This window comes from Micropterus dolomieu, linkage group LG23 (assembly GCF_021292245.1).
Source record: "Micropterus dolomieu isolate WLL.071019.BEF.003 ecotype Adirondacks linkage group LG23, ASM2129224v1, whole genome shotgun sequence".
In the NCBI taxonomy this organism is placed as follows: domain Eukaryota; kingdom Metazoa; phylum Chordata; class Actinopteri; order Centrarchiformes; family Centrarchidae; genus Micropterus; species Micropterus dolomieu.
Window position 1 is genome coordinate 29,319,659 of NC_060172.1, and position 20,887 is coordinate 29,340,545.

The 20,887-nt window shown below is 42.7% G+C and overlaps 1 protein-coding gene across 8 annotated transcripts in view; it reads right to left on the reverse strand.

Annotated features, from left to right (window-relative positions):
- Positions 1-551: 551 nt before the first annotated feature.
- LOC123962879 (RIMS-binding protein 2-like) overlaps positions 552-20,887 on the reverse strand; it is a 64,256-nt gene continuing 43,920 nt past the window's right edge. For 5 of the 8 annotated variants that reach the window (XM_046039326.1, XM_046039330.1, XM_046039327.1 and 2 more), the window contains 17 exons: positions 19,335-19,540; positions 17,670-17,776; positions 17,468-17,577; positions 16,501-17,376; positions 14,851-15,002; positions 14,202-14,678; positions 13,403-13,789; positions 12,110-12,268; positions 11,018-11,833; positions 10,154-10,253; positions 8,727-8,869; positions 8,386-8,554; positions 6,663-6,710; positions 5,799-5,914; positions 5,605-5,676; positions 4,958-5,077; positions 552-4,398 (listed from right to left, as the gene is read on the reverse strand). In XM_046039326.1, the coding sequence (XP_045895282.1) occupies positions 4,039-4,398; positions 4,958-5,077; positions 5,605-5,676; positions 5,799-5,914; positions 6,663-6,710; positions 8,386-8,554; positions 8,727-8,869; positions 10,154-10,253; positions 11,018-11,833; positions 12,110-12,268; positions 13,403-13,789; positions 14,202-14,678; positions 14,851-15,002; positions 16,501-17,376; positions 17,468-17,577; positions 17,670-17,776; positions 19,335-19,540 (4,418 nt within the window). In that variant the 3' untranslated portion in view covers positions 552-4,038. The remainder of the gene's footprint in view (positions 4,399-4,957; positions 5,078-5,604; positions 5,677-5,798; positions 5,915-6,662; positions 6,711-8,385; positions 8,555-8,726; positions 8,870-10,153; positions 10,254-11,017; positions 11,834-12,109; positions 12,269-13,402; positions 13,790-14,201; positions 14,679-14,850; positions 15,003-16,500; positions 17,377-17,467; positions 17,578-17,669; positions 17,777-19,334; positions 19,541-20,887) is intronic. The other 3 variants (XM_046039328.1, XM_046039331.1, XM_046039329.1) reach the window with 3 other exon arrangements.

The window sequence follows — 20,887 nt, forward strand, 5'->3', positions numbered from 1 at the left end:
AGTGTGTGTCTGGGGCGGGGTTTGGTGTGTGTGCGTCTGTGTGCAGCTGCAGATGCAAGCGCAGGTGCAGAAGAAGAGCAGAAGTGGAAGAAGACAGAAGACGGAAGACGAACGGTGGATGTACAGTGCAGTCATCCATAAAGTAGAAAGCACTACTAAACTCCTCGCCACAGTGTAGTGTTTCCTACTTTATGGATGAGTGTACTGTTGGCTTCAGGGAGAGGAGAGGCCCGGCATGGAGTCTGAGCAGGAAGTCAGAAAAGAGGAAGCTGCTTTGTCTCATGAGGCCACGCATTACCCAGAGTGTTGCCCCAGTCAGTTCACATGGGTGGTGTGTGGCGCAGAGCAAAGCTTGCAACTCTTTCCTCTATTTTACAATTCATCTGTTGAAACTGTTCTGAGAAATAAAAAACAAAGAGATAAGCATATACATATGATGTGTAATCTGTATGATACAAAATAAAGATGAAAATCTAAAACATAAAAACCAAGTTTTTTTTGTGGTAACTTTCCAGGAACACAACATGCACACCACACCGCAGACTCACGTGTTTTCTGTGAAAATATACATACTTTATTCCTGTAAAAAGATCCATAGTGAAAGAAACCATCACAATTTCAAGTCAACGAGTCCTCTGTGCACTACATCTTTAGTTACTGTTCCTCCATTGACAATGCCCGTACATGCAAAAAAAAAACAAAAAAATAACAAAACAAACCCCTCCCCCCAAACAAACAAAAACAAATATCTGAAAAACAATATTAACAAAAATATTTACAGATGAGCTTCCAAAAGGGTAATAAAAACATGAATATATAAAAAGGTAAATCTTCCACTGGTTTCAAATAATGAATGCAGGTCAGGAAAGACAAAAAAAAAACCTAAATAAAGAAGTGTCCCGCATTGTATGAAAATATCTCACAAGTCCCAACGCTGTCCATTATATACAGACAGCTCCTACTGAGTCCTTTCCACTGCACTGACAATCTACAAGTCGAATATTGTAGACTCGTCAGCCTAGAAAAACACAAATATGACAGTAACATAAATAAGGCCGAACATGGGTATAACATTGGTATGCATGCAATCAATAAACATCCTGTAAACAACATATTAAGACTAAACAAGGTCTTCTTGTAAGGCTAAATATGATCAACTGAGCTAAAACACTACCTATATGGGTCTAGGTCCTAATCAGTCAACAGTGGAGCTGCCTACTCACTACACAGCAGGTAGAGGAATACTTGTGCATTAAAGGCCGTCAAATACAAGATCAGTACAAATATTCGCTGTACATTTCGGCAACTTTTGAGTGTCCACCCTCCCTCTGCCCTTAAAAAAAAAAAAAAAAAGCTTAAATAAAACAATACATACAGTACAGCCTCAGTCTTGCCTCTATCCCGGCTACTCTCACATCTAAAGTGTCTTTGTTGTTCTGCCCTCCCTTTTATTCTTGGCATCATCATGCTCCCTTTATGTAACACTGACGAAACAATTCAAACAATCATGACATTAAAGAAAAACAAAATGTGCCTCCAACTTGTGTGATCAGGTGTGACTCCATCTACCCACGTGTTAAAACTTCAACGTGAGTGAAAGCAGGTCTGATCTTCAAAACAACCCTCTTCAAACGCTTCGACCCAGATTACAGTCCGCCGAATGTCCCCATGCTGCCGGATGCTGGGTCTCTCATAGCTATGGTAACAGGCAAAGCACCTAAGAGTTTGGCATATTCTGCAGTTCTTGACAGCCAGAGTCAACAGGTGGCTCAGCGTTAATAAGAAACTACAAGTGAAAACCTGAGAAGTTACCTAACAGCCCTGTGTCACACAGATAAAAGATCCAATCAGAGCGAGTGAACAATCACTGCATGCGTTGTAACCGACTAACAAACTGAATGCTAAGGCCTGGTCCACGTATTCACATCAAAACAAAATACTTGTTCAAAGCTAAACGGTCACAAACCATTAAAAGATAGAGAATGGCTCTATTTTAGTTCTAGCATTGCAGTACACAATACACTATATTGCTAAAGTTGCTTTAAACAAATCACCACTACACCGCGTGGGCTGATGAAGATGTTGGAACACCGTGTAGCCGGTCTCACCCAATATTCACACACGCATACACACACACACACACACACACACACACACCACACACACCACACACACCACACGTTGAGCTTCTTTATAACATGGAGGCAAAAGAAAAGATAAAAAAAAACGTATTGCAGCTCTACCGAGTTGTTATGTTCCTGTTCGCTGTGTTCTATGTAAAAACACCCAACATGCGCCGGTCAAACCCCACTCTATCCCACAAGCTTACAGACTGTGTGTTTAGCATCAGGCTGCTGTGGTTATCGGTGTAACCCGCAATCAGGACACAGCTTCACTCTAATCTAAGTAATCTAGTGATAGTTGTCTGTACATCCATAGGAAAGATACAAACATATTATTAATAGTGTCAATATGTCAACAGGGCTGAAGTTAGCTAACAGCTAACTGACTGCATGGCAACATTGTACTTCCTCTTCATATCAAGTTATTAGAACTCTAGTTCCATAACAAGAATAGGAGTGAGAAAATCCATTAATATTAACTTTTTTCATGTTGTTCAAATATAGATGGGTTTTTTTAGACAGTAATAAGGCTCACAATGTCTATCCACATGGTCAATATTCTCCTCTATCCATTCATATACACACAATATTTATGTTTGATGGATTTTACGTTCTCAAGTGTGAGAATCTGCTGATTTTCCTTGTCTTCCATTTTAGTAAATCAAATATCTTTTGAGTTTTGATCTGGATCTGAAGACCCTTGATGACCATCTTGGGCTGTAAGAAAACTGCGATGGCCATTTGTTTTACAGCTCAAATTATTAATCCAAAAACTAGGAATGGATAATGATTTTATAATAATCATCAGTTGCAGCCCTATTAGCTAACAGAGCAGCCTACCGATCACTAGACACTACATCATTTCTGCACACGCAGCAGGTCTCTCTCTCACACACTCACACACAGACAGAAAATATGTTGTCCACAACATTTAGGCCAGGTGCAACGGTTGTCACAAACATCAGGAGTAGAGTTTCCGTGTTAATGTCTGAAAAAAGGCATTTGTTTTCAGTCTCACCAGTGGACTGGGCAGCTTTACCTTAACCCACCACCAACCCACCCACAAGAAGGGCCCCCCTTCACATTCTTTATATTTACCAGTATGTTCAACTTCAATAAATACCTTGACTGTTAACCTCAAACCCCAATTACATTAAATTAAAACTACACATAACAAAGTGGCTCATCACTGTCTCTGACAGCTCTATATAACTAACCTCCTGCCCTTATGTTACTTCATGCAATGTGGTGATGATTAGGGCAAGAGTCTGATACAAATAAATAACATGTTCTGTACAAAGTACTGTATAAATACTCTTGAAGACAAGAAACGCATGTGAGGGACAAGCAGAGAGATATTTAAAATACATCCATTCAGAATGGATAGTGCATTATAGTCACACAGAGGAAGAGAGGGACTGCTGCTTCTGTTCGCTTGCTTCAAATAAATAAAGTGGCACCAGTACATGAGCATTAAAGCTAATGTTTAATTAGCCGTGTCTGAGCTGGGCTGAAGTCTGGTCTGCTGTCCAACATCGCTCTGTATCAGAGTTCTCTAAATGAACCTGATCCATTGGGGACTAACTAAGTGTTTTATATCAAGCATTAAAGCCTTTACTGAGCTGAACATTTGCTTACGCTTAGATAATTAGGAAGTATTTAGAGAATATATTTGTGAGTTTGCACACTTCAGCATGCACTTCTACATGCTCTTGTGTTACTGTAAGCTGTATGTTGATGTTTTAAAGTAAAGTCTAAATTGAACAGCCGGTCTTGCAGTGCTCTAAGGCAAATCCATAATTTATAAAGGATCTGATAGCCACTGACCACGCTGACTACCAACTGAGACTAACAGTGAAGATAGAAAAAGTGCTTTCAATGTGACGCGAGTATTTGGAGTCAGATGTCCTGACTCTCATTCTTTCTTGCTGGATCCCAGCTTTTTGAACAGCTTCTTGCCTTTGGAGAAAAAGCCTTTCTTCTTCTTGCCTTGTGCAGAACAGTCTGTCTGTGTCAGGCTGGCTGCTGGAAGGGGGGCTGGAGGGGAGCAGCAGGCCTCCGCTGCAGCTGGAGCTGGACCTGAAGCTGGATCTGGAGCTGGACCTGGACCTGGAGCGGGGTCAAGGTCTGATGCGGGGCTTGCAGTGGGTGCCAGTTTGGGTCGCAGGTCTGTGACCTCTATTGGGTCAGGGAGAGGTTCTGTTTGGCGGTGCAAAGCCTCTTCTAATGTTGAGTTCCCTGGATGTTGAGGCTCTGTAGAAGATGTCCGGGTACCCTTCAAGAACAAAGTAAGACTTTTAGAATGAGCATTTCAAATACATTGTACACTTGATGCAAATTAAAGGATATCTAAAGCTTAGTTTGCTTCATAATACCAAAGGGAAACACAAGGACAGGGCACACAAAGGAGAAGGAAGGGGATTGGAGATTTTTTGACCTGTGTTTTGATAAACTAAAACAATCGGTAGGTGCAGGATCCTATACAAAGGAGTATTGTAGAACTACAGTTAAGGTGGAAGGAGGAGTATATAAACAGCGGGTGAGCATGGGATACTAGTGTTGATCAATGAGCTGCTATAGTCCTATCTAAAAACACTTACGATCAAGTCTCAAAGTGTACAGATCGTTTTTGCTTCTGCAGAAGGCCATGCAGGAAACAGTGGGGCAAAAGAAATGTTAACAAACAGAAACCAAAATGAACTCTGGAAATATGTGCAAGAGATAAAAAAATTCAGTCAAAATAGTCAGTGATTTGTCAAAATGACTGATGAAATGAGTTTGTCTGCAGTTCCATATCATGCAGTGCATGCTGGATAGACAGAAATGCTAACTACCTGTGATTCTTTCCTGGGTTCTGGTGCAGGCTGAGCAGAGAGAGGTTCTACTGGAGCATCTTCTGGTAAGGCCTGCAGGAAGTTGGAGGGTACTAAGCCTCTGTGTCCATTCAAGTCTCCCTGGTAGAAGAATGCAACATTAAGACACAAGAACATCTTCTAACAGCAGGACTGTAATTCAACTAAATTCATAGACTGCTATTATTTATGTAATTGTTAAAGAAACCAGAAATTCAAGTCATATTTAGTTTCTGAGATCTTTAACAGTTGTTAACCATTTAGGTAATTTTTCAGTCAAAAATGCAAAATATTTGACGGTTCCAGGCTCTGAAATTTAAGAATTTGCTGCTTTTATTTGTCTTACATTATCGTAAATTGACAAAACAGGACATGGAGACATTTATTTCAGCCAAATTCTTAATTTCCCCATATAAAGTCTTATCTTATTTCATTATTCTTATGTAGATTTGTTTTCTGGAAGAACTCCTCTTGCATTTTTTTCTGCAGTTTTAACAATGTTTTTATTTTTTTTTTAGAATAAATCACAATAAGAGCTTCATGCACGGTGCAAAAATAAGAGCTCATCCATCATCTCGCGGTAAAAACAAACCACTCCAAATTTCAGATTACAGTATGTTAAGACTTACGTAGAAGAAGCCATCTTCGTCCATGTCACCAAACACATGTATGATGTCTCCTGCACTGAAGGTCAGCTCAGCCTGAACCCAGTTATAAACAGAGAGGCAGATAATGAGTGTGTGTGTGTGTCTATATATATATACACACACACACACACACACACACACACACATACTGTATATTATGCATGTAAAAGTCTGACCTCTATGTCAGTGTTGGGGGAGCTCTCTCGTGGATCATAATCAAAGATGGCGACCATCCTGCGAGCTCCTGGTGCTGGGTTCCCCGCAGCAGCAGCGGTGGGAGTCTGGCTGGGATCTGTCAGTCAAACAGAGAGGGGCAAACATTATGGTCTGACATCCTGATAATTAGAGGAGTAACGCGTCTCCGCAATTCCAGTCAGCCCATCAGCATGCAGCTCATCATGTCTGCCATGTCCGACACCTCTCAGCGTCATGCTAAGCTGAGGCAAAGTCACACCACTGCAGTCAAACGTGAAAATGAAAATAAAAACAACAACACGAGATTATCAGTGAGAGTTAGCATTTTTTACTTATTTTAAAAAGGTCGTAACAGCTTGAGCTGTGCTGTTGTCTTTAAACATCGATCAGAGCAAACATATGGGATGAAGATTGTAACTCTTTGCAACACTGTTAGTGAAAATGAAATTATTTGATGATTAAATGAAGCCACTTGAACTGTGAAATGAAAAGACAAGTTAGGAAAAGGGACTGCCTGACATTTATTGTTGGGGGACAATGAAGAACTTAAGGACGTAAGCTTTCCAACACAATTTTTCAATTTTTCCTTCCTTTATTGATGAACTTAAAATGGTCAAAATCTTTCATTATACCCCCAAATAATCAAACAGTCCCTAATAAGGATGAATGAAGGCTGGCCCTGCTTTTATCAGCGTGTAGAATACAGTCCTCATGTTTACAATAATACAAGAAGAAGTCACAAAATGGCAAGTAAACACATGCTGTCCTCCTGTGGACGTTGAAACGGTCGTCTGATCATGCAGGTGAAAGCAGAGAGGCAGAGGGTCAAAGCTCTAACAACGAACCTTGGCTGGAGGAGTCTACGCTCTCGTCCCAGAGTGCCGCAGACTCCACTGGAAGAGATGAGGTGAGGGAAAAGAGCACAAGCACAATCACAGAACAACATGAGATCTCAGAGGCCAAAGAATAATCCTGTCTGAAGCTTCAGCATGTCTCAGTCATCACACCGGAGAACACAAAGCCACAGATGGAGATCAGAGGGGATGCTGTTTCAACAAGTGAACAAGGGGCTCATGTAATGCATCTGCGACATGGGAGCAGAATAGTAGCAAACAGACTTTCTTTTATCAATCAATAAGAGACCACATTCTGCCGCTATGTCTGGATTGTATCACATGAATATCCAATGAAGGCTGACAGGACTGACTCAGTACTCGTGTGTGCCTTTTAGCATTCATGAAGTAGTTGCACTGGTGTTATTGACAAAATCAAAATCATAAAAAAGTGACCCTGTGGAAAGATGAAGTTACTCTAAGGAGCCTGTAAGTACTAAGAAAGAAAATGTAACACTAGACTTTAACAATAGAATATGAAACTACTGTAGAGAAGGCCTACAGTATAGATAGTGGTAAAATTTGACCATAATGCTGGGAAGCTGCCTGACTACATTACAGTAGCTGGCCTAAAAATCCCCCCTGGTTGCTGAGTGAGAAGCAGCAACTGAAAGAGCAAAAGCTCAAGTGAAAAAGACAGAAAGAGAAGCAAACCAGAGAAGAGAATAAAGGAGTGAGGTGGGAAGCCACAATCTGCAGCGAGACACACCTTTCTTGGATCGTCTCGGTTTCGGCGGTGGAACGGGGCGACGGGGAAGCTGTGCGTGTGTGCGAGTGCCTTTATGGAGTTTTAGAAAGGAAAATCAACAAAATAAACAAAATTGAAACCAAAAAGAAACACAAAAGTGCATTTTTTTGAGAGAAGCAGACAAAGTAGACAATGAAAAGCCAGTGAAGAGCAATTTATAAAATGACAACCAGTGAGCAGCAGACATAGCAGTGAGAACAAGTGGAAGTGAAAAGGTTAAACCATCTGCAAATACTGCTCTGGGTAGACAGCAGGAAACAGAAGGAAAGTGTCAGCTTCGTTTTGCTGGGTGGCTCACTACCACTCACTGCAGGCAAACACTTCGACTTAAGTGTTGTTTTTTTTAGACGCCTGCATGAAAACGCAGTAGATGGTTATGATTTGCTTAATAGTAACTCAGTGAACAAGAGCCCATAAAACATTCTAAGTAATGCCACAGGGAACATTTTAAGGGTCCATTTTAATTTAGTTCAACCAAAATAGTCTAGCCTGATCTGATGAGAGCTTTCTATGTGCTTCCTTGCTGGTTCAAAAGGTCAACAGGCCAGAGGGAGCTTTAACTCCCCCTCCTTTCATCTGGAAAACAGCTTTCATTTTTTCTCCAATCAACTGCAGACAAAAAGATGCCCATGTGTCTCTTTATACAGCTGGCCAATTTGAAGACTAGCAAAGTCTGAATAATTTGAATCTGAATAATAAGCTAAATAATGGGACAGGTCTGGATTCTGCCACACTCGAGCTGCTATTTTCATTTACCACTTACACATGAACAGCTGTGATATTATGAGTATAAATATTGCAATTTTCACCAATTTGTACAGCACCAGAACACATTTAACAGCACATAACATAATTAGAATTCATGAAATCTGCCAACAGGCATGTCTTTAGGTAGCTAATAAGTCTGTGACTAATAGTTTCACCAACCTATCTTTTCCATGGAGGCTGCTGTGGACAAGAAGCCCTGCTGCAGCAGCTGCAGGCGGGTCTCCTCATCCTCCACCTGGATCTCAGACACCATGTTACATGGCACAAAGCCCAGACGACCACCAGACTCTCCTCGGTAGAACCCGTCTGAGTCTTTATCTCCGTAAACCTGGGGAAAGGAGTGTAAAAAAAGAATAGAAATGTTCCAAGATTACCATGAGAGGGTCATTATATACAAGTAATGTGATCCTACAGTGTGCATATCTAATCTTATGCGTGCTGTAGCCGTTCTGTTAAGGTGAGCTTATTCAGTAGGGTCACAGTTGTGTGTGTCGACATACCTTGATGATCTGTCCTTCAGTGAAGGGCAGCTCTTCCTCAGCAGCATCAGGATTGGGTGACATGGTGGCAGGATCATAAGGGAAGAGGGCCACGAAGATGCGTATGTCACTGTCTCCTTTTATCTTTGATGAATCAACACCACCTGCACACACACACACACTAATGTTTAATGTCCTGTTTTTAATGATGCATTATTTTATATAAGCTTTTCTTTTAATGTAATTATTTTTTCTTTTTCTCTTCTTTCGCTTTGTAAAATTAGAATATCATAAATACAATTTATTGTCACTGCTATTACAATGACTATATTTCAACACAACAGATACTTTTCACACAGGCCATGCATAGCTCACAATGAGTTCTGCAAATAGTATAGCCAGCTTGCCCCTCCCCCACTGCCCACCAACTGCAGTGCTGCTGTGAACAGTGTGCAGAGCACAGGCATGTCCTTAAAAGAGGTAATCAAGCTAAACCACTGATCCTAAGCTGTGTGAGCCGTTTGACAAATGTGCACTCGTTCATGATCTGCAGCAAGCAAGCAACAGGGGCTCCAGCACTTGAACCACTCTATAATCTAAATCTGAGGACGTTTACTGACAACATACAAGCAAACAGGAAAAAAATACTAACACTAAAATTACTAAAGGTGCAAGGTCACAGATAATGCAAAGCAGCCTTTAGATTTGGCTTGTAGCACCATCTACAGCATAGCAGACATGAGGTATGACACCACTGTGGCTAAAAGCATTACAATTTGACAGCAAGCGACACATTTGAAGAGCAGTAGTGAGACTTTAAGCTGTACTAAAGAGACGTGTTCTCTATCTCATTAGGGAGAATCAGCCCATCTGTGGCAAGAGTCATGGGCAGACAACTTGCACACTTTCACATCCTCACTGATTTTCTAGTAGATGGGACATAACGTCTCCCTGCTCCCTTCCTGCACGTGTACACTTATGCGTTTGTGTGTGTGTGTGTAGTCAACTGTGCACCCACACATATACCAGAACAGAAAGGTCAGGTATACTAAGTGAGTGTGTCATCACTGCCACTGAGAAGAAAAGAAGAGAGTGAGGGGTAAATAAGATAAGAGAGGGGCTCATAGGCCCGCGCTGCAGTCCGTTTCTTCGCTGGCTAATCAAGGTTACTATTTTAATGTCTGTCACTTCCTCCTGTCATGACAAGCCACTTTGGGCTAAGCCGGTTCTCAGCTTAGCAGCCTCTCTCCTACTTCTTCACTGCAGCTACAGCACCACCTCCTCCCTAATCTGACTACCATCATGTGTGAGAGGGGGAGAGTTGTCAACAGAAAGCACAGGTGTGTCAGCATTGCATCATACAATTCCACTGCATAGCTTGGTTAAGTGAGGGAAAGAAATCAAGAGACAGAGGAAACAGGAAGACAAAAGAGGAAAGAGTCTCTGACCTTTGAGTTGCCTGGCCTGCAAGCACACTGGTTTAGAAGAGAGCTCGGCCTGGGCTCCCCGCGACGGACCTTTCTCAGCTGGAGGGATTTGACTTGGCTCCTGCTCAACATACAGAAAAAGAAAACAAGACATTAAGAGAAACATCTAATACAGAAACACAGTCACTACTTGGTAGGAGAGGACACCTCAAGGTTCAGGGATAAAAAAGCAAATGCAGCGTATTATATTTTTAAACGATATTCAATAATCTAAGCTTCATCTACTGATAACCCATTTGATTTATTTTTTTGATTTCATTACAGATTGAAAACTCAGTACATAGAAAACCCCAGGGTGTCCAGCATTCTAATGTTTCAACATAAACATGTTCCTTTTTTGCAGTGGTCTTAGCAGACACAGGACAAAGCACATCCGCAGAAAGCTAAAGCAGGATAAGGCAGCACTGGCTAGTTAAAAACAAGAACCGGGTAGTTTCCAAGGAGTAGAAGAATTTAAATGCAACAGGAATAAGCGCAGTCAGACACAGGGAGACCAGATTCAGCTACTCTTTGACACAGAATCTTATAAAGATAAGAAGACTGAAGCCACTGGGTAATGATGCACTGGTTTAAACGCTTTGCAACCACTTCCTGGTCACATCTCGGCAAATCAACTAACACGCCATTACTAAATAATATACTGTGATTTGCTTGATTTTATAACAACAAAATTTTCTGCCTGACCCTCGTCTGTCCACTGCAGTGATGCTGATGGAAAAGGTAGCTGACTACTGAGTGGTGGAGTAAAATGATATCCACTAAAGGACTCAGAAGGTTATATCCACATTGCTACAGGGAAGAGGAGGGGGCTGGGATAACATTTACCAGTAGATCAGCCTTCAGCCCGCGGCGGAGAGAAGGTCTGCAGGGCTCCATTTGAGCCCCCTCCACCCACCACTCGGAGCTCATCTGCTCCACCACCACCTCCCCGGGACTGTACTCCACAGGCTCCTCGTTGTCGTCTGTGCCGTATTCCACGTCGATCTCCACCCCGCGACTAATAGGTGACCTCAGTGTCCTTACTGTTTTGCTGACTGGGTAGGGTCTTGGCGGGGTTGGACCATAGCCAGGGTTGGCTGCTGCGGTGACAGCCATCTGACTCCTGAGCATGGCCTCCCTCCTAAGGCGGTCCCCTAGCCCTCTGAGCAGTACTCTTTCCTTGCTGTTTGGGGTCGGTTGGGGAGGACAGCGGGCTGAGGCCCGCCTGCTGGTGGGACCATCATATAAACTCATGTCTTGTTCGGGATAACTGATGGTGTCAACTGTGTCTGCGTAGTGCACCCTGTGCTGTGTCTTAGGCTTGACCTGCAGGGGTCCGTGCCTGAGTAAAGGCTCTTGGGTTAGGGATCTAGGATCCCTGTTGAAGTGGTGATGGTGAGGGGGAATGTTTGGGTGTGGGTTAGGGTGATGTGGGTGATGCTGTGGGGCATGGTGGAGGCGTTCTGAGTCTCTGGGGTGAAGGGGGCTGGGCCTGAGCCGAGGCTGACTATGGTGGATTGAAGGCTCTTCTTGACTGCTATCTTCTTCTTCCGTCACCTCAGGAATAATGAACAGCTGCTTGCTTTTGGAGACCTGAGGAGGCAACTTAAGGATCCTCTCAAGAACCTCCTCATCACTGTCTGAAGGCTCTGACTTGCATGACTACAAGGGCCACAGGGCAAGGCAAGCAAGAACCGGTTGGTGATGATGGGATATCATATTGTTCAGTGAAAATAGTGCAGAAAAAATGGACAACAAAAACAAGGCCATGCAAAGGAAAGAAAAAAGAAAGAGGAAAACAAAAACAACAATAATGTAAATCAAGCATGATCAAAAGAAACAAGGCCAATAAATGAGAACTTAACTATAAAATGCAAACTGAAAGAAGCATACTTCAAAAAATTAACTACAGCATATGTACAGCACTCATTCGTTTACCCTATTAGCTCCAACAGTGTAGCCCCTGGCCTGTGCTTCTCCGAGGTGGTCAGAGTAAAGGTCCTCCTCCTCCTCCTCCTCCAGGATGTCAGACAGATCTGAACGGCTGTTGTCTGCGTGGTAGTCACTGGGAGGCTCCACGAGCCCTCTGCTGTAGCTCTGCAAACAATACATCAACATCAAACAAACTCTGTGTGAATTTATCTTAAATGTTAAGTCCTTATGAGTCATTCCACTGAGTACTTGAAATAAAGTCGTACTGCAGAGTTTATTAGATATACATGACTATGCTTTGAATGCCGTTTTTCTGGCCTTGGTCCAACGCATCAGCTTCTGAGAAACTGCGCTGGTAAGAGCACACTTGACTGAAATATGACACAAATGTATCACTTCCCACATCATTTTTGGGGGCTTTTTAGCCATTATCTGGAGAGGACAGAGAGAGAAGTTGGAAATAAGGCAGAGAGAGGCAAAGACATGCTGCAAAGTACCCCAGGCTGGAATCAAACCCAAGGCCGCAGCTATAAGGACTAAGCCCTGTACATGAGGCGGGCACTCAACTGACTTAGCTACCTGATCTCCTATTTAAGCTTAATATGTGAGCAAAATATCAAGAAATCCATGCTCAAAACTTTGTATTATGCACTGTCTCCATTAATCCATCAGGATAAAGTGATGTTTTCACAAGTTGCTTTATAAGCAACAAATACTTATTAAACTTAGGTTCACTCATTTTAATTTAAGTTGTTTTAAAACCTTGTTAATACCACATAGAATGCAATTTAACACCTGTTTTATGATCACATCAGCCAAAGTTTGAAAGTATGATGGAAAATGTTATTATAAAAAAGTATATCTCAATAATTCCTAAAGATATAATGAATTAAGTTAACAAAACCTGACAACATTCATGGATTGATTAACAAATTAAAAACTATTGATTAATATATGTTAAAATTGACAACTGTCCATTATGAGACAATGAGCTCATAATGAGCTAACATTCATTTAGATCAATAGCTGATCCACAAGGTAAACATAACCAAGATTGATTAGGTCTAGCATAAACTGTTTAGGACTCCAGAAGACATCAGCAACTTTACAGTATATGCAGAGTACATTTATCCTGCACTTTTGCAGGATGAGGCTCATTAAATTTATCACATTGATGTTTGCTGGTGAATTAGACAACTCCTCTGCTCAGTTCTCAGCAGTGATCAGACTCAGATACACCTACATTATGTTTTATAGAGGGGAGCACACCATTTTCAAATAGTGTTGATCAGGGCTGACCTGCTGCCTGCTACAGTACGCTGGCTCTTGGTCCTGTCTCAAGAACTCCTCAATGGACACCAAGCGGGTATTCTCTTGCTCCTCTTCTACCTCTGACTCCAGCGGTGAAGGGCAGGGGGGTCGGAGGAGGTTAGTGTCTTCAGGGTTAAGGAAGTCTGTGATGGGGACTTTGGGTGGACTAGGGATACGCTCAGGGGTCCTGAGCTTGGCACTGGGGTCCTCGATGAACTCTGTGATAGAAGGGAACGGACGTATCGCTCCAGGGCTGTCTGTGTCTCTGAGTTGCTCCAGCACTGTTGCTGCTGCTGTTACTTGTGCTTGTGCAGGTGCTGGTGCTGCTACTGGAGATGGTTGAGGTGCTGAGGTGGTGGGGGAGGTCACATTAACCTGAAGAGGAGAAAGATTGTCAATACAATACTATTTAATTAACCCATCGTCATGGATAGAAAACAATCACTAAATTACTTTGAAAGTGAAGAAAACCACAGTTTTAAGGAGGGACTTTTTTCTAATGATTTCTAAGCAGAGAGGGGACATTTATCCACTATGGAAAAAATGGGTATCAAGTTTTGATTCTTAAGAGGAGTACAAACTTTGCCTACATGAACTGCCACTGCTGACCGTGTTGATACGTGGGCCAAACTAAAATGACTAATTTCCAGTTGTTTTTAGAACACTGGCATGCACCTGTCCATTTCGCCTCATGCAGTGTCTTTGCCTGAGTCCCCCCCCCCACTAGTTTGAAAATCTAGAAACAAAAACAAGCGGTGGCCTCTAATATATACAGTATGAGGATTACCACTGGTGTGATGGTGGAGACTTCTGGTGATGTGGCCTCACACGCAGCCAAGGCAGCAGCAGATGAGGGGTTGGCCCAGGCCTTCACATATGAGGCAGATGAGAGAAGATATTCTGAGTAGAGAGCATGAGGAGGGTTGGCAGCAGCTTCCTCTGTGAGGCCAGTGATGTGCATGTCCGATGGCAAAATGCTGGGCAACATGGAGACTTTGGCAGCAGAGTTCCCGTAGGGCATCGGTGAGGGCGGGTTACTGGAACCTGCAGGGGTGCAGGATAGGGGTGGCACAACTGGGGGGGTGACAGCTGGACCTGCCATGATGGCGGCCAGCTTGGAGGGCACATTGACTGGCAAAGAGTCACAGGACTCCCCGTGAGCGGACATGGTGCGGACAGTAAGCTCCTGAGCTGCCAGCAGGGACTGGATCTGAGAAGGGCCCAGCAGGGCACTGCCGGCTGTTGGGGAAGACACCTCCAGCACCTTGAATAGGAGAAGGTATGTTTTTAAAATTCCCACATCATATTGATATTACAAAACTGTACGTCAGCTTTCAAAAAACATAGGCAGACAGTAAATATACTGAAATTAAATTACAATGCATTGCTTGGGTTAAAGTAATTTTAAAGTCCCACAACAAACGCCATGTTCTTGCCTTTTTCTTGTCAGCATATATAGTGTACCCAGTGACTCGGACTCCGTTGGAGGTCCCAGCAGCATCTATAGTGACTGGCAGCCAGCTGATGAGGGCGATCCCCGGGGAGGGACCGTGCTCCAGTTGTACATCCAGAGGAGCATCAGGGGGACCTGCACGGATTGACAGAATCATACCACAGTCAGTGGCAAGTAAATATTAGAGAAATGTTTTTATATTAATCAAAGGTCAAGTGACTCACTCATATTGAAAATAAATTGCAAGGGATAAGAAATGAATATCACATTGGGCACATGATTCTACCACAAAAAAAGTTTCTAACACTCTAAAGGGACATTAAGAAATGTATATACCTTGGTTCCCAGACTGTGGGCATGAAACTTAAGCAAATATGAATGATCATTTAGAGAAAAACAACTCAAATCTAATCTAATTTGACACCGATCACAAATGTGCATCTGACAGGCCTATGGTTTACTCATGAAAAATAAAATGGTGTTCACTGGGAGGAGCAGAATGCCAATATGGGACCACAAACTGACATCAAATGATTTTCAAAACTCAGCATCATGCAACATCAGTGACTCTGTTCTCACCAAAATACCATAACCTTTAGCTGAGCTTCCTCTTTTACGTGGAATTCCAATTCTTTGAGCCTTCTCTTTTATTCTCGTGTAATGCTTTGTGAGCAGGGCAGAAAAATACCAAACAAAACAGCAAAGTGCACTTCAAGTAAATACCAACATGCCATGATAATAGAACCCTACTTCTCACTACATCGTGTCAGCTGTAGGAATTCACTCAGTAGGTGTGGCAGAGGCCAATCCAGTCACCTATCTTCCTTCCCTTTATAGCAATACAATCCTTGGCTCCAGAGCTCAGTCATTTTGTGTTAAGAGTTGGACAGATTCAACAGTGAACTGGTTTTGCTCGTCATATTACCCACACAAAGTTTAGGTAAGCTCCTGAATAGGATCTTTCTTACACACACACACACACACTCACGCATTCACGCACGCACGCACGCACGCACGCACACACACACGCACACACACACGCACACGCACACGCACACGCACACACACGCACACACGCACACACACACACACACTAGCTAATGATACAAGTTCAGAAAATGTAATCATCTAACTGGGTTGTCTGGGGATTTTGTGTTCATACTGAAAAGTAGCTAATGTTTGATGGAAACACGTCAGAGGGTAAGGGTACTTGTGCAGGGCATTTTCCCTCCCTATTTCTACAAAAGATTCAAATTAGTACATGTGTATGTAATCTAAGTCTTATGTTATGCCTAAACATTTTATTCTGTGACTTATTATGTTATGTTATTATGTTTGAATCACAAATCCTACACCAATGTTTCTGTAGAGCTACAGTATCAGGTTGTAGCTATTACTATTATTAAAGATTCTCAAAATGTGTCTAATACCCTTAATCTGGATCAAACATTTGAGCCAGACTGAGCCTTACATATTCTGTACTCAGTCTTGTCCAAAAGGAATGTTTGATATGATTTAACTGAATGGTGGAAAATATGTCTCATTGACTCATGACCCATAGACTATGTGTAAGTGTAGTTAGCATGGCACCTTAAGAGAACATCTGATATTAGATAAAATACTAAATCCTGACCTGCCATCAGTGTGGTGAAGATGATTGTAGCGCTTCTGTGTTCACGTCGCTCCACAGGTAACTCCCATGGCGTGCGGTGCGGCCGTGCCTCCACTTTGACTGTGTACTGCAGGCTGGGCAAGAGGTTATTGAGGCACAGCGAGCAGCAGCCAGCCTTCACCAGCTCACACTCCTCGTCATTCAAGGACACAATGTGCACATAGTTACTGTTGCTGGGCAGCCAGGTCAGGTTGGCAGAGGTGGCGGTGACCCTTTCCACGCGGAGCTGCGTGGGCGCCACAGAAACATCCCGTCCGACCAGCATGCTGCAGCGCAGCTGGTCTGAGAGGCCCTTCTCTGTTAGGCTTTGCACTGACACACGGTAGGCCTTGAGGTTTATGTCTAGCCGCTCCAGCACCGCTTTGGTCTGTGAACCGAAGGGCACATTGAGCCGCAGCTCCTGGTCCACATACACATTATAGCTCCACACATTGCCCCACCCAGCCGGCACCAACGGAGGGTCCCAGCCGATGATGATGCTCTTGGCAAGCTGCTTGATGAGGGTGAGCTTACGTGGGTAAGGCACAATGTCCACTCCCACCTCCTCCAAATCCAAGTCCAGGCCGTTGGTGAGGGGGGCTGGGACAGCCAAGGCCGATGCTGAATCTGAAGGGGCTGAGGCAGGGCCAGAGGCAGCAGAGGCTTCCGTCCTTTCTGAGGCGCTGACGCCCATGTGGAGGTGATGCTGGTGGCTGGCACTGTGCAAGCTGCTGTCTAGCAGGGAGTTATGTGACATGTCCCCTGTCTCTGGATGGTGAGTGCTCATGACATCGTCGTCCGATACACGTTCCACAAAGTTGGAGGGGACCAGCCCTCTCCGTCCATCCATCAGCTCACCTGTATGGAGCCACAGTAAAACACTGAATGTACACCATTTAAATACAGACATATGGAACTGTAGATGCAACAATCTACACTCCAGACTTACCTTCATAGAAGCCATCATCATCCATGTCTCCATACACATAGATGTATTCTCCAGCAGTGAGTGGAAGCTCCACTTCAGGGTTGTCATTGGGGCCGTCATATGGATTATAGCTGTTGAAAACCATTTTACCAGGAAGTTATTTTGATCACATGTTAACAAACTGTTGACATAGTTATTCAACTTGCCTTGATTTAATGCCTACCTGTATCTTGCAATGAAAACCTGAAGCTTTGCTGCTCCTCTGCTGGCTGTGTAAGGTGCCGGGGCTATGTCAATGTCAAGCTCTTCTACTTCACTGGCAGTGTCCACCTGAGAACAACACAAACAGGGTGATTCGCCTGGACCATTTGGCAATTCTAAAACTGCTTGCATTAGTGTCTGAAAAAACTCATTTATTTATTTATTTATCATTTATTTTTCTTCCAACGCAGTAAATCCACATAACGCAGAATTAGAGGACTAGTGGTTTGAATAAACAAGCATATTCTTTCAGGGCAACTTTTTGCAACATTTTTCTTAACATTGAAACTTGCTATTAAATGTGGTGCAACATTTTAAGCATAGGAAGAGAGTTGAAAGACCATTAGGTAAAAGCCTTGACTGCTGACTGTAAATGAAAAATCAATTTAACAAATTTCAATTTAATTTTAAGTTTTAGCTACGATACATGCTCACGTGAATATACTGTGTACAGTATTGTTAAATGACGACTTAGTATCAAGAGTCACTGTTGTTAGTAGAGAATTACAGTAAAATCATAACAGTTACACTCAATACAATGAGAGAGGTTGAAGGTTGTATATTTATAGCACCCTGGGAAAACCTTTTTAAGGATAATCACTTACAACTACTACTGTATAACCTTCATAATCCACAGTGGCGAGTGGATTATCTCAATAAATATGAGCTTTATTGAGCTGTGGGCAGACGAGTGACTAGATGGAAAGACCACCAACCTGTCTGTCATGCAAGACCAGACACCGACTCTTTGGAGACACAACAAAAACACTAAATCATAGCAGCAGATCCAAATATCCAAAAATCTTATGAATGAGCAGCGGGAGCTCTAAAATATTCAGCTACAGTCTGTACTCGTGTGTGATGACAGAGGAGGGGGTTAAGGAGGGATTTTTAATACATTACATCCACACAATCAATGTGATTGTCTTGGTAGTCTTGATGAGCAATCTGCCTGTCTATACAGAAACAAAGAATGCAGAAGAGCTGCAGGCAGGAGCCCTACACAATCACATAACCTGGGTGAAAAATAGGAGACCGAAGGAGTATTATTACAAACAACCAGCTAACCCACCCACCAAATGCGAAAGCCATTTTGGCTAGCAGAAATGAAGAGTGGCTGGCAACTTTCACATGTAGTAGATATTTGACAAGGGTTTTGTGAGAGGTGAGATACGGTCTTGGATTTTCGGCAGAATTACTGGTATTGCTTTGCCTACCAGAGTGTATAGTACTAACTGATAAGTGCATTTCAGTAAACGTAACTGAAAGAAGTTGTAACAATATTTAATAATCACAATCGGTCCTGTGTGGTAAGAAATTATTAATACATTGCAAAAGGTTTAATATTTGCTCTCAGGGAATCACCAGTAAGAAAAAACTACACACAAAACTTAAATTAAAAACTCAAAATGTTATTAGTCCATTGTTCATGTTGTCTGGTTTCTTTCTTTTAATAACACCAACCTGCCCAGGGGGCCACAGATGAAAGCCTTTAGCTAAATACGACACATTTACATCATATCGATATTGATTAATGTTCGCTGCCTCTGATAAATGATCAATAAATTAAAGTATTCATTCTGAAATAGGTAACAAGTGATGCACTGTACAATCTAAATGCTGGTACCTCATGTGTTGGGCTTGATTTGTGCGGACTGAGGTGGGTGTCAGACTTGGGGGTGAGGTGTGTGGTTTCCGACTTGCTGGAGGAAGAGCCTGACTTGCTGACACTGATGGTGGGCAGCTCTCGATGCTTGGTGACAGGTGAGCGCTCCACCCTGGACAGCCCTGCGGCGTGGGGGGTGGCCCCCATCCGCAAAGCAGTGGCCACATCTAGCAGGAGAGAGGAGGCAAGATAATACATAATCCGTGACTTTAATAGACGACCCCGGCCCTCTCACTGGTTAACCTGGTTGAATCCATGAGCAGCTAGGTGTGTGACATGCAGGAGGCTCAAGGTTGAACCTAGCTGATTAAACAGTGGAGGAAAAATCCTGTCTCCATCTGTCTGAGGTTAGAGGTCACAACCTTGCAGCAACGTTCGTCACACCAGCACTGTTAAAGGGCTTAACCGGTTCATTTCTAACAGCAGCCCCACGGGCACTCATGTGATGCTGAGCATTACAGACAAGCTCTGTTACAGTGTTGGACTGTGACTATGTGGGTGAGATGAACAGGTTTGAACATGCCATGCTTTAGTGACACTGCCCAACATATACTGAGCGACGAAGAGTACCATACGGATCATTACCCTGAGGGCAGGAGAGAGTGTCCCCTCCCTCAAGACTCCAGAAGGCTATTTCACCCAGAGACACCATGTCCCATGAGCCACCAGTGCAGTCTAAAACACATGAACAACGTAGGAGAAAGAGCTTGAATACATTTGTGGGATACATACAGTAGGACAGATTTGGACTAGATGTGGACTGTTACATTTACGTTTAAGGTGGTTGTGGCTGGGATTACATTATTTGGATATTCTAAAAACATTTCCTGTTCACTGAACAACTTTGTTCGGTGAACAGGAATTTAAAATGACCTTTAATTCACAGGCTTGGTAGACTTAGCTGAAATGTGACACGCACGCCTGCGTGAAATGTAAGAGACTGTGCTTAATTTGTATTACAGAGATATACTGGTATTAAGATCTTTTGGAAAGTACAAAGTCCATAATGAAACTTTCCTATACTAAAACCTAAAAGGAAGCATCCCTGATTGACAGTTTAAAAATGGCTTTGGATGCTTTTGAATGGACTGATGCTGATGGTCTACGTTTCCCAGGCCATGCTCTGTGCCAATTTCTGGAACTGAAAGAATTCAAGAACACAAACAAAGACGATATACTATGAAAGCTGAATTACGGTTAGACAATTATTTATTAGATTATTTTGAACCAAGACAGAATAAGGCAGATTGCTTGACTTCAAGAAAAAATGGTTGTTGACACTGCTATGTATTTGCAAAATTTAAATGTATTTTTAAGCATGAACTTATATGCAAGTATTTTGTGGATATTATAAATGAACTCAATAATCTATTTTTGTTAAATAGCTTTTTAAAGTCCTAAACAAAATTAAAAAAGAACAAACTATCCTCTGATGTGCAGCTAACTGCAGTGAGGACTCTATCGTGAGGAAACACCCTCAAAAACAAATATACTCTCTCTGTATAAGGTTGTAC